General features: G+C 38.5%; 1 protein-coding gene across 1 annotated transcript in view; it reads left to right on the top strand.

Annotated features, from left to right (window-relative positions):
• The window catches only part of LOC147166334 (BMP/retinoic acid-inducible neural-specific protein 3-like), a 40,194-nt gene extending 30,624 nt beyond the window's left edge, over positions 1-9,570 (top strand). Inside the window, exons 5-8 of the mRNA XM_086088985.1 lie at positions 503-608; positions 1,001-1,237; positions 4,938-5,160; positions 7,017-9,570. Of these exons, the coding sequence (XP_085945111.1) occupies positions 503-608; positions 1,001-1,237; positions 4,938-5,160; positions 7,017-8,133 (1,683 nt within the window). The 3' untranslated portion in view covers positions 8,134-9,570. The remainder of the gene's footprint in view (positions 1-502; positions 609-1,000; positions 1,238-4,937; positions 5,161-7,016) is intronic.
• Positions 9,571-13,039: the final 3,469 nt, after the last annotated feature.

The raw sequence follows: 13,039 nt of genomic DNA, 5'->3' as shown, positions 1-13,039 counted from the left end.
AAAAAAGTCAAAATGCCAGGGCCAATTATTTGTCCCAGTCCATTCCCGTTACTGGAAGCTGAAAACATTCCGATTCTTGCATGACTCGCTTACTTGCAGTTTGGGATATTTTGGTTCTGCTTCTTTGATAGTGTGTTCAATTTCCAATATCCAGTGACTTTGTATGCCCATCGAATAATAGTCAAGATAGCCGACAATGTGGTCTTTGAGTGGCAGCAGTACAAGTCACCTCCAAAGTTGATTTGCAGCGCACGCTCATAAAAAAATAACATTACCCTTGATATGATTTGCAAAAGGGTCGACTAAGTGAATGCATTAACTCTTCAAGAATGATAGTTTAAGATTGCGATTGAGTTTTGCAATCTCATTTATGGCATTTTACCTTGAGGGCTCTCGTCGCCCCCCCCCCCCCCCCCCCCTTATTATAGTGTGTATTATATTTTTGGTATGTTCCTTTTCTATTTGATCTAATTGTTATGCATCTCTGTTTTCCGCTGTTTAGGTGACTGAAACAAGGACAGGCCCTCTTGGATGCAGTAACTATGACAACCTCGACTCTGTCAGTTCCGTTTTGGTTCAGAGCCCTGAAAACAAGATTCATTTGCAAGGTTGGCCATTCATAATTGAACTCACACGATTTCTGATGGAATTGTCACATTGCCGCTTTTCTGGCAAACTCATAACTGCTGCACAAGAGTGTCAGAATCTAGCTTCAGTCACATTTTTTATTTTTTTTTTACCATCCTTATTTGGAGGTCTTTGAAGTGTAAATCCGGCAGTAATGACTGAGAACAAAAGCGGCAGAAATGCAAAGCAAAAATAAAACGTTCAATCAGCATATTGCATGCTAATGCAAAAGAACATGTTAAGTATGTCAGAACACAAGAGAATATGAGTGCTTTGCAGACGGACCGTTCAAATTCAACCGAACCGTATTTCAGCAACGTTTGCTATATTGCGTCGTTATGGTTGTGACATGATGTCGTCTTCCCTGACTCAGGCCTTCATGCGATCCTGCCAGAATATCTGCGGGACAAGTTTGTGCAGGCAGCGCTCAGCTACATCGGATGTAATGAGGAGGGCCAATTTGTGTGCCGGAACAATGACTGCTGGTGTCAGTGTACCGCGGACTACCCACAGTGTAATTGCCCCGCCTTAGATTTGAGGTCTATGGAAGCCAATTTGCTGCAAATTCAAGAGTCTTGGAATACGGCCAACCGAGACTTTGAGGAGTCAGGTCAGTGTTTTCACTTTCTCGTTCTGTGTATGGGACCTTTTGCTGAACAAATGGCTAATCTTGTCATGCTTTTTTTTTTTTGGAATGGTTGGTTGTTTTGTTTAAAATAACACTGGGGGTGGGGGGACAACCTATCGAATTTATTTAGAATATTAAATTTAAGGTCATAATTCCCATCACATTAAATCAGTAATTATGAAATACTTAAATATGTTGGGTAGAGTTTACCTAACATTTCTGGTTCTACAACCCATCACTAATCATAATTGGGTAAAATACCGGTACTCACAATTTCTTAGTACACTACTACTCAAAATTACAATGTAGGACGTAACGTGTTATGAACGACAACAAATGATCACATTAATAAAGGAGGGAATGAAATTATTTTATCATAAACAAATTAGTTGAAAGAGCCTTCATGTGAGAAACTCTACGTACTCACGTGTGTAAATAAAAATATGTACTAAATACATAAGTACGTATTAAAATACTTACAAACTACAGTATTTCACGTACGTAAAAATAAAGTCAACATCTTAAAAATACAAGCAGGGACAAATCGAAGTAAAAAGCAGCGTGTATAATTGTGAATAAGTAAGAGTCGTTGTACTTTTTAGACATGGTTTGTGCCAATTGCAGTATACAAAATGAAGATCACTCTGATTGGCTGTTTAGCTAGAAAATGCAAATCATTCCTCCTCTGGGCTGAAGACTTCCGCTGGCCGATGACGTCGCGCTACGGACGCATGCGCATATTGCGGTGCAGTTCAATGGCAGTTGGGTATATTTGACTACATTTTTCTTTGTATGTTTTATTCAGTTTTTATCGGTAACACATTTGACTGTTGCATAATAGATAGTATAAGTTTAATTAATTTTGATAATTCCTTTGCTGTCTAAAGTAATCAGGTAAAATCTTAGATGATTTTTGTGCATTATATATATTTACCTTTCTCCAAAATCGATCTTTACAGTGAACTGCATCATGCATTGCACCGATCTTGTGTGGCAATTAGCGCTGTTGTTAGTGAATTAGAAGGCTATTTATCAATGAGGGTCATTTGCATAGAGGTGGGCAATTTCTCTGCCAAATATATATGTAAATCATATCATTTAAATATGCGCAAATACCAGCGGTCCAACAAGACGAAATGCTGTTTGCTCTCACAAAAGACACAAAAAACTTTTAGTGTATTCGACCCTGGATGTTTATCAAATTTTTTTTAAAATAATTTTCTAGATTTACAAACAAACAAAAAAGCCAATATCTCGTATAATCTTTTGGCTGAATTGCCAGATTGTGTGTATTTGCATGTGTGTGTGTTTTCTTAAATTGAGGTTAGATGTCAAACAGTTTTTGAGGTCTCTTGGTCCCTTTCAAACACTATTTTGATGAGAGTTTCTACTTACCAAATTCAGTCTTGGGCACAAAGGAAAATGTGTATTTTCTTCCATTTTCAGTATAACCCTGGCACATGTGCAGCAGTTGTTACTGGCGCAAGTAAAAAGTCAAATAAAATGTGAGGAAACGACATGGCACAGCGGTCCCTGGCTGGATTTAAATCCCGTCAAGCACGGTGCTTAGACCACTGAGGCAAGCCCTCGTGAGACATTTCTTGAATGAAAATAGAAGGGACATGTCTAATCGCACTGTGTATATTCCTTTTGTCAACAAATCCCTTTAAAGAAACTAAAACAGCAATATTTCTAGCATTCATTGAACTATTTGAAGATTTTAGGGTTCATTGAACACATACAGGAAGTACGTTGTACAAAGCGAGGCAAAAGCACTGTGATTGAGACTCACGAGTTCCAAAGTCACTTTTGAATTGGGGCCAGTTACAAATCTCGTCCGGTGTTGTCGTTAGTAGTCAGCAACTGTTTGAAACAATGTCATCACCCACAGGAATTAAGTGGAATAGCAATGACCCAAATGCACTGTGGGAAGTCAAGCTTTATAGCTCTCAGTCGGTCGGTGTTGGTGAACGCTCCAATTGTTAGATGTCACGAAAAAAAACTACCTTGAGATAGATTTCATGATTCAGACGATTTTTTCCTGTGGAAGAGATTAATTAAATTTCCATTATGTACTACAAATGTGAGTAAATTAGCGGTATACCATCGTTCACTGTGCATGTCAATGTTACGAATGTATTTTCACAACTATCTGTCCCAGGACAGAATCAAATTTCTAATTTGGGCCTTGAGAAGAAAAGTTTAAGAAATAGTCGTCTAACAAATGCAATAATAATAATAATAATAGCCATTTTTAGGGGGGGGGATATATCTGACTTACCTGAAGTTTTCCTGGAAATTCAACAATATTCCCAATGCTCACTAAATAATTATTATCTCAGCTCCTGAAGCAGATAGAAACATAATTCCCAAAACATTTCAGAGCTTACACCTGTGGCGTTCACAGAAACCTAAGTTTATGAACCTTCAATATATATATTTTTTTAATTCAGCAAACAACTGTGTCGCATGTGCGGGTATACCCTTAACCCCGGAGCGCAGTTGTAATAACCTCGGGGGACCGAGTGGTGATTATTCATTGTCTGTTCCGTTACAAAGCCGTCAACATTTTTACCATCCTCACTGTCTAAAAACATATTTCTTAGCAATATGTCACCGTGGACTCGTTACACTGTTTCAAATTCCTCCCGCGCCGTCGTTAGTTGTGTAATTTATTTCATAACTCCCGCAAATCTGCGTAAGCCATAAATGCTCGAATAAAATTTCAGGACATTCTTACGAGGCCCACGTCACCCTCTCGTAAATATTCTGATGCATTTCACCGACTAAGAGACCAGGAATTTGTTAAAACAAAACAAAATGACGTATCCGCTCTCCCGGCTCTAATGGTAGAAGCGCGGTCATGCGTTAAACATGCATGTTTTCTGATGAATGCAGCCTAAATGAAACAGTCCGATAATGGTTCAGGTCCGACTTGGAGGAAAGGAGTTATTTTGTTGACCATTGGAAGTTTTGAATCTGATTGAATGGCCGTGGTATACAGTACGGCGTCCCTCAAGGATCAATTCATGGACCCCTATTGTTCATCTTGTATATGCTAGGCTTGGTTCAAATTCTTCCGAAATTTTCCTTTGCTTTTAAAGGAAAGCTGTCTTACCCTTTTGTGTATGTTGACTCCACAGGTATATTTAACTCAAACATTCACTTGGGAAGACATTTTATTACATTATTAATCAATGTATTCCTCTTTAAGATAGTTTCACTGATGGCCTTCAAAGCTGTCATCTCATCATCTGGCTTTCAGATCAGTGAGAATAAATAAACTGTTATTGACTAACACGTGGTAATCTGTTTATGTTAAATTATGCTTTCATTTGGATAGTCTGTAAGTTCCTATCCCTCATGCTCCATGTCAAACCTATTTTCTCTCCAAAAAGAAATAAGCTCTGGAAAAGCTTTTGGCTGTTCATAAAAGAAGAAGAGGAAAAAAAAATACCCCAAGCCCTTATTTAGCTCTGCCGTTTTTCATTATCATATGCATCAAACAATTTCACTTCCAGTTAGCCTGGGAGCTGCCCGTGTGGCCCGCGTGAAGGGATTCTCTCATTTAGTCTGATTAAATTAGCCAAATATAGTTAGAGCAAAGCGGAGAAGGCTTGAGTGTGAAAAAAAAAAAAAAAAGAATAAAACGAACGGTCACATTTATCTGCCTGCCTTCCAGACGAGTTCCAGAACTTTGTTCGAAGGCTTCCCACATTTTACGCTTTGAACACATCCGCCATCGAGTACTTGTGGAAAACGGAACCGGCAATTCATCAGCGCTACAAACAGCTGGAGCTCATCACACAGCAGCTTGTGAGCAAATCCAGACGCATCACCAACAAGCTCTTCACCCTCAGCAAGAGGTGCCACACCAAGCCCAAAATCATCATGCTGAGGGAGAGGTGAGAAAGCAGTTTGAGTATTCCTGCTGACCTTGCATTTGACACGTGCGTCTGTGCCAGTCTACGAGGAAATAAGCGCAAATTCTCAAGCCTGCAGCCACATCGCATATCCTTTCAAGCAGTGTGAAAATGGCACAGCTCATTTATTTTCTTCTGCCTGCTCTGCGCGCAGCACTTTTGTGATGGCCTGAACTCGGCATTATGCTAATCCGACGCACAATGTATAAGCCCTTTGAAATTCAAGGTGCAACTGATGTTGATGATGACTATACTCGTGTACTCAAAGTATTACATGTCATTGCTTTTGCTTAAAAAAATTAACGAATTAATGACGCAAAGGATGTTCTGGATTGTTTCTTATTTTTATTCTGAGTGACAAACCAAATAATCATTCACTGTGATTTTTAGCAGGTACAGTTGCCTTTTTTTTTCCCACTCACATCATTTCCTTTAAAATGTCACCAACAAAAATGTGATGTTTTTAGTGCTTGTTAAAATATATTTGACTAACCTTGCAGTAATGCAGGCTCTTAATGTTCATGATCTAAATTAAAGGCGATTTACAAAAGCAAAAATGTCAGCCGTAGTGCTGTCACTATCAACAATTTTTAGAATCGATTAATCTATCGATTATTCAATCGATGAATCGGCTAATCTGGTTAAATTCAATTCCAGTTCAATTCAAAATTGTATTTCATTCTTTAGAAGAAAAAAATATATGATAGGGGACAGAATTGACTGCACATAGTAAAACGTAGTAATTGTCTTTAATTTATAAAATAACAGCACACAATTCATATGAATTTCATTATTTTACTTTATTTCAAAAACAAATTTTTTTAATTAATTTATTATTTATAAATTTTATAAAATAAATAAATAATTATTATTAAAAAAATTAAAGTAATATTCATACTCATAATTGCTTTCCATGAATTGAAATGATAGTAGTGATCGATGTGAAGAGAGCCGTTCGTGGCAATGACGAGAAAGCAGCATGAGGACTCAGCTTTTCCTTTACCCGTCGTTCAAACTGCGTCTCCATGACACTTGAGATGTCCCGCTGACGTGGTGTGCATCCGCATGGCGGAACAGCTCCCTCTCACCTGCTGTGCGCAACAGCTTCCGCTGCAATGAGATGCGCATGACAGACAGATGGCTTTCGGAGGAAACGTCAAAACTTTTACTGCGCTGACAACATAATTGGATTAATTCGATTTTGTTTTCTAACAAATCTAAAACACATTACATTTTCATCAATTCAATTTGCTTGCTTATTCATTTGTTTTGTTGACACTAGAGTTAAAGCTATTTGCGCTGTTCAGAGTTACAGTAATTAGACAATGTTTTTTTCCAGACTATTCCTCAATCGATTTTCTATACCACCTATTATGGTCACAGGTAATCTGGAGCCCGTCCCATCTGATTTTAGTCAAGAGAGTGGGAAGTTGATTCTTGCGTATCGGTTACAGTCGATGCACGAGATCTGATTGATTTTCCATCTTGTCACAGTTGCAACCGCAACAAATAGCTTGATGGTTTTCATATTGGTTACATCTTCTTTTTTTTTTGGAGGAGGTGTTGAAAACTATTTGCTGGTATGACTGATTTATTGGATTGGTAACACCCACAGTGGTCAAAACATCCCTAATTAAAATTAAACTGAACTATTTAACTTACCACCAGAGGGTGCTAGAACTACATGAATGGAATGCAGCCTCACCTTTTTATTAGATGCGCTACTTTTAATATTGTGACATGACGATGACGATATTGTTGTCGTTACATTCCTATAGATAAAATTGCCTTTCTGAAAACAGAAGCACCTCTCTGACATACCTGTGTCTCTGTTCCAGACCCGTGACCTACTGGTTGAACTACATCCTCTCCATCATGTACTGCAGCAAAAACAATCACATTGGCTCATACTTGGAGGAGACGCGCAGTTGCTCGTGCCCCTACGAGCGCCGACCCTGCCAGAGTGTGATTCCCTGCACGGTGGGCGAGGGCACCTCCTGCGGCTCCTGTTCCTACGAGAACCGTTCCCGCTGTGCCACGTGCAACCCGGGTTACATGCTCAGTCAGGGCACATGTCGCAACGAAGTTCCGGACTCCATCGACCATTACATCGGCTTCGAGGCGGACCTGCAGGACTTGGAGTTACGCTTCCTTCTGCAAAAACGTGACGAGCGCATCAGCATCCACGGGATCTTCGTCAGCAACGATGTCAGGCTAAATAACTGGTTTGACCCGTCATGGCGGAAGAGGATGCTGCTGACTCTGAAAAGTAACAAATACAAGTCAAACCATGTTCACATGCTGTTGGGGATTTCTCTTCAGATTTGCCTTACAAAGAACATCACAGTGGACCCCATGCTGTCCGTCTACATAAATCCGTTTGGGGGAAGTCACTCGGAGAGTTGGATCATGCCGACTGACCAAAACAACTACCCTGACTGGGAGAGGACTAAATTAGCGCTTCCTCATGACTGTTATAACTGGACTTTAACTTTGGGCAACAAGTGGAAAACCTTTTTTGAGACCGTCCACTTTTACTTACGGAGTCGGATCAGGGGCCCTTCAAGCACCGGAAATGGAACGGTGTATTATGAACCGTTGGAGTACTTGGAACCAGGGCAAAATCTTGGCTACATGAAAATAAACAACATACAGGTGTATGGCTACAGTATGCACTTTGACCCGGATGCGATCCAGGACTTGATTTTGCAGCTGGACTACCCGTACACTCAGGGATCACAAGACTCCGCCCTGCTTCAGCTGCTTGAGATCCGGGATCGGGTAAACAGGCTTTCCCCGCCCGGAGCGCAGCCTTTGGACCTCTTCTCTTGTTTGCTGCGGCATCGGCTCAAACTGTCCACAACGGACGTCGCCAGGATCCAGGCCGCACTGCAGACGTTCAGCGCCAAGCAGCCCAACTCCATGGAATACGAGACAACCAAATTATGTAGCTAAGAGGTGGGCAGGGGGCCAAACTGCGCAGATGGGAACCTGTTATCACGCACACTCCTGATGATGGTTAAGAGCATTTCTGGATGTTTGAGGGACGTTCTCAATGTCATCATCAATCTCAAGAGTGCACTTTGAGCCTTCATAGAAATGTACAACATTAGAATATCAGCGTTCACTCTTTTTTTTTTTTTTTTTTAAATAGGCCGGGACTTATACATAGTTACAATATAATCAAACTGTGTGATCCCTATTCAGTTTTCAACACAAGTGCACACATTTCAATAACTCAAAAAGCCTTTTGTTAAAGTTACACACCACTGAAAATTCATCGTTGTTTATTCAATTAGGCAGTCTGTATTAACATTAAAAGTACAAACATCAAATGATTGCATGAAAAAAATTATAAACTGGTTAAGTATCAAAATGATCTTTACTAGTTTTGAGCAGTACACGTAATCACTGTGACGTAACGTTCTGTAACATGGGACCGTTTCTTGTTTGCTACAAAAATTCTGTATGGCTTCATCAAGTATTGCCATAATTTGGATAGCACTCCGAACCGTCAGGTTTCATGTTCTTACTGTGAGTAAGAAAAAAGAAAAGAAAAGAAATTTACAGCAGCAGTGCTGGCGAATGAAGCCAGCCTGCAAGCCTCCAAAAAGGGATCTATGAAAAGCTCGACCTCCAAAAACAGTCATCGATCCGCAACAAAAATGATGTATTTATGTACGGGAGGGATGCCAATGTTGCCTCTCACCATCTTGCAGCGGCTATAAAATCCCAAAATCATGGGGCGATCGTTTTAATGTTTTCGGAATATGAAGAGGGCATGCACATTTGAATGACAATGCTGAGTTTTGTACGTGAAGTAACGTTAATGTTTGTTCTTTAGATCGAATATGAAGAGGTATCGCTTAAGACATCAAATTAAAACTGATATTTTCTAAGTATGATTTGATTACCGTACGCATTTATACACACTGCCTAATCGAACGAAGGAGAAGGAATTTTCATGGTGTGATACTTTAAGGTTCAAACAATGTAACGCTCTCACAAATATTTTTGCACCAGCATATATTATATTTTTGTTGTTGTGTTTTGCAGCCTGTACTTTGCGGTTAAGACAAAAGTTTATTGCCGATATACGCTGACCTTTTATTTGAACTTGAGACTTGATTGGCAGCTCCCTGTTTTCAGACTTTCCTGTGATTTTTTTTTTTAAATGGGGGAAACTCTTACACATATTTGTATGAACAGAATATATTCGAGAAATAACATGTATTCCACTAGGGTTGTTGAAAGTACACCATGATCACAATACGTTACATGTGTGTTTATTTTTATAATATTGTTGTTTGTTGGGGAAAATGCTGCGTATAAAATTGTATGATAAAATTTGTTAATACATTAAATAAAAAAACTTTTTACGTGTGATCTGTATTCTGTAGATAATGTGTCTTGTGGGGACACTAATAGTCTTTCAGAATATTCATTTTGCAAATTGTATATGACATATTTGGAGTTTATAGAACATCTGTTCTTTCATTAACTGACTGGGGAGTGTGCAGTAATGATTAACCTCTGGAATTTACATTTGCTAATGTCTTCCAGCTTTAGGAAACTATCACTGGGAATACCAAAACCATGTCCTGTATTCAGATAATTATTCTAAAAGGTAATTGCAGTTATTTTTGTTCCAGCCATGGTGGACAATGCAGCATTTGAAGAAGCGCTTATGCATATTTTTGGCGACCTAACTGAATAATGCCATCTAATTATTTCCCTGTAACATAAGGCTCAAAGATAAAGTAGAAAAATATCCACACAAATCTCATAATGTCAGCTCCTCAGAGACCACATCTCCTCAAACCGTAGCCAGCAAAAGGTGTCCCAATACAATGCAATATCTGACTTTTAGAAGAATTTAGATGAAATTAGTCATGAAATGTCAGCAGCTAAATAGGACAGAAACAACCTACACGCCAAAGGCCTTCCTGTTGTACCTGAGCAGAATATTTTGACAACAAAAGCACATAATATCCCTTAACCAGAGGGAGTAAGTGAATCTAATTTATCAGCAATAAAAAAACAACCAAAAAAAAAAAGAAATTAATGGACTAGGAGCATCAGCGCACATAAAGAACTAATTTCATCTGAAAGTTCCATTAACATGGGGGAATGCGTAATTGCAAAGAGGCTCTATAAAAATAGTGATTTGGCCGGCCAATTGCAAATGCATCCCTCATTCAACTCTGCCAACTTCTGCTCGGGCGTGTCATGCAAAGTGAACTTTTTTTCTTTTACCTTAATCATCATATTCATCAAGTTAGACCTGATAATGTACCACATAAAATTCCTGTTGGGCCATTCTATTTGCACAGTAGGTGTGTCCACATTTTGCTACCTGAAACAGGACGTGGTGTGGAAAATGGATGGATTTTGGTATACATATGTAATATTTATGTATATTTTTTCTGTGAATTTTTTGTTTTTTTATTCTTTGGACACCTCATTCACTAATAAATGCATACAAATGTTCTTACTCTGCACACAAATTCAGCATATGTGCAAAATTACCCCATTTTCTTCTTACCACCATTTGTATGTTAGGCTTGTGCCTGCAATCTGCATAAACCACCAAGGTTATCCGTTTGATGTGCACTTCTTTCATTTATCAACGAGGGTGCATTTGGAAATTCAATCTAATGCCCTCATGCTATTCTGAGGCAGAGCGGGCTCCTTTTTTTTTCTTCAAATAAACATTTTGTTGTCAAATATGTTCCCACATCAGTTCAAATATTTTTGTTTGCCTAAAATTGTTGTGTTTGCTCACAAAGAATTCTGGAAAACTGCAAAATGGTGTATCCGATGATGACGTACATTCCTGGAAATAAACATTTGAAAGGTCTCTAATCTCTTTTCAGTCCACAACCGTTTTCAAGGACTTGTTTTGTACTCACTGTTAAAATATCTTGGAGGGGAATAATTACCATGAATCGGAAATACTGCTTTTGATAGAATACGCATTTTATGTTGCAACAACCATTGTGGGAAATGCTAACGCATTCCACAACTTCTTTTTAAAGTAGCTTCTCTGCATCAGTTTTGTTTGCCCCTTGTGACATACATTAGTTATACAGCACATTTAGCATTTATGTTTCCAAGCAGGAAACAAAATACGGTATCCGGTGTAGTCATCTTGAGTACAGGTAAGTTTCTCACTCTCACTCTGTCTCTGCCTTCCCGCCTGTTATTTCCACTTGGATATATGTCCTGACTTGCGGGCGCTTGCTCATTATTCCTATCTTGAAATCTGCCATGCTTAATGAGTGGAGGGACTCCGGCTGCAAAGTTTGAGTGTTTGGATTAATGCGGGCGCTGCAGCAGGGAAGTTTGGGGATTCAGTTCATTACTGTGGATTTATGAAATTTCAAGGCTGTGAGATGGCCGGGCTAATGATGTTCCCTTGTAAACACCAGAGACTGCCAGCCATAGCACCTGAGTATGTTCCTCCAAATAGCAAGGATGTCAGCACTGACAAGTCTACTCTCTCAGTGACAACAGCTGTTCTTTTCTTTTTTTTCTTTTCACTACAGGAAAGAAATATCATATATTCCTGCTGATAGTAAAGTAACCGATTTTAAGAGCACAGTGGTGTAGGCAGCTTAATGAAATTTATTAGGCTGTATTGTGTTAATTTGATCCTCTTACAAAGTATCATTGTCTCTGTGTGAATATGTTCAACAAAAGAAAGCATGTGTACAATACAATGAAATGGAAAAATTGACTGCCCCACCACACCCCATTAAGGCCCGGTTTCGCATAGCAGTTTTATAAAATATAAATTTAAGAAATAAAAGCTGCTGCTTATATAAAAAAAAAGAAAAACGTTTATCTATTTTCTTATTTTTATTGTTAAATAAAACGTTCAAGTCTTTTGGATTAAAATGGAAAAAAAAGAAATAAAAGAATTGCTCCACAAAATTATAAAGTTGCTCCTCAAATGGAAAAATGTATTTGCAAAACTGCTTTGCAAAGAAAAAGAACAAACAAAGCCTTGTATTAATTTGATGTTTTGACCGGTTTCTCCATCGTTCACTTTTTTGAAGGACAAATCATTTCACTCATTGTTACTTTGGTGACATTAATTTTGCAAATCACAATGGTGATAATCATAATAACATGGGAAAAAAAATGAAAATCCTGGTTATTTCTTTTGTGCTTCTTTTCACCGTTTGATCTTCACATGACTTGCTTACAACAGGTCATGTTGGGCATGTAGCTTCTCTGCGTTAATAAGAGGCTTCCAACTGATTTAGTAAATTAATTTAGTCAACTTTATCAGTGTGATGCAACACCGGTCACACTCAACTTAAATCAGCAATAGATTAATTGTGTTTTCAGATACTGCCTACCATCACCGCACTAATAAAACCGTAAACACTGCAAATACACGTGAAAATAATTCAAATGGTTGAACTGCATGAAACGAGATGATTTTGACTCTCTTTAGGTTCTACACATATATACATGAATTTGATGAAACAGATATAACTTGTGTTGGGGGAAAAAAACACATTCATTTTGGTGACGATTGATAATTGGTCATTGATTTTGCTAATGAAAACCTGGCATTCCAGGTTCAAAAATGTACAGTTTGCTTCAAAATGCATTGATGATATTAAAAATGAATTTCATTTTCCTGAGCAAAACACAGAGATTGGTGATTAGCGTGAAATCGTTTAATATTGTTGAAATGAAACAAATTATCTTTTGGTTTGAAAAGAAGAAATTTCATTATATACCTGGATTCCTAATGAATACGCCTCCTCATCACTTTTTCTACCCTCTTTTCTCCCTTCGCCTATTGCTCTTGCTTTTTGTGCCGAGGAACCTGACAGCCAGCGAC

The sequence above is a fragment of the Leptonotus elevatus genome, chromosome 11, assembly GCF_054856555.1.
Source record: "Leptonotus elevatus isolate MCC_2025b chromosome 11, RoL_Lele_1.0, whole genome shotgun sequence".
NCBI classification, from domain to species: domain Eukaryota; kingdom Metazoa; phylum Chordata; class Actinopteri; order Syngnathiformes; family Syngnathidae; genus Leptonotus; species Leptonotus elevatus.
This window is presented reverse-complemented; position numbering and strand designations above follow the sequence as displayed.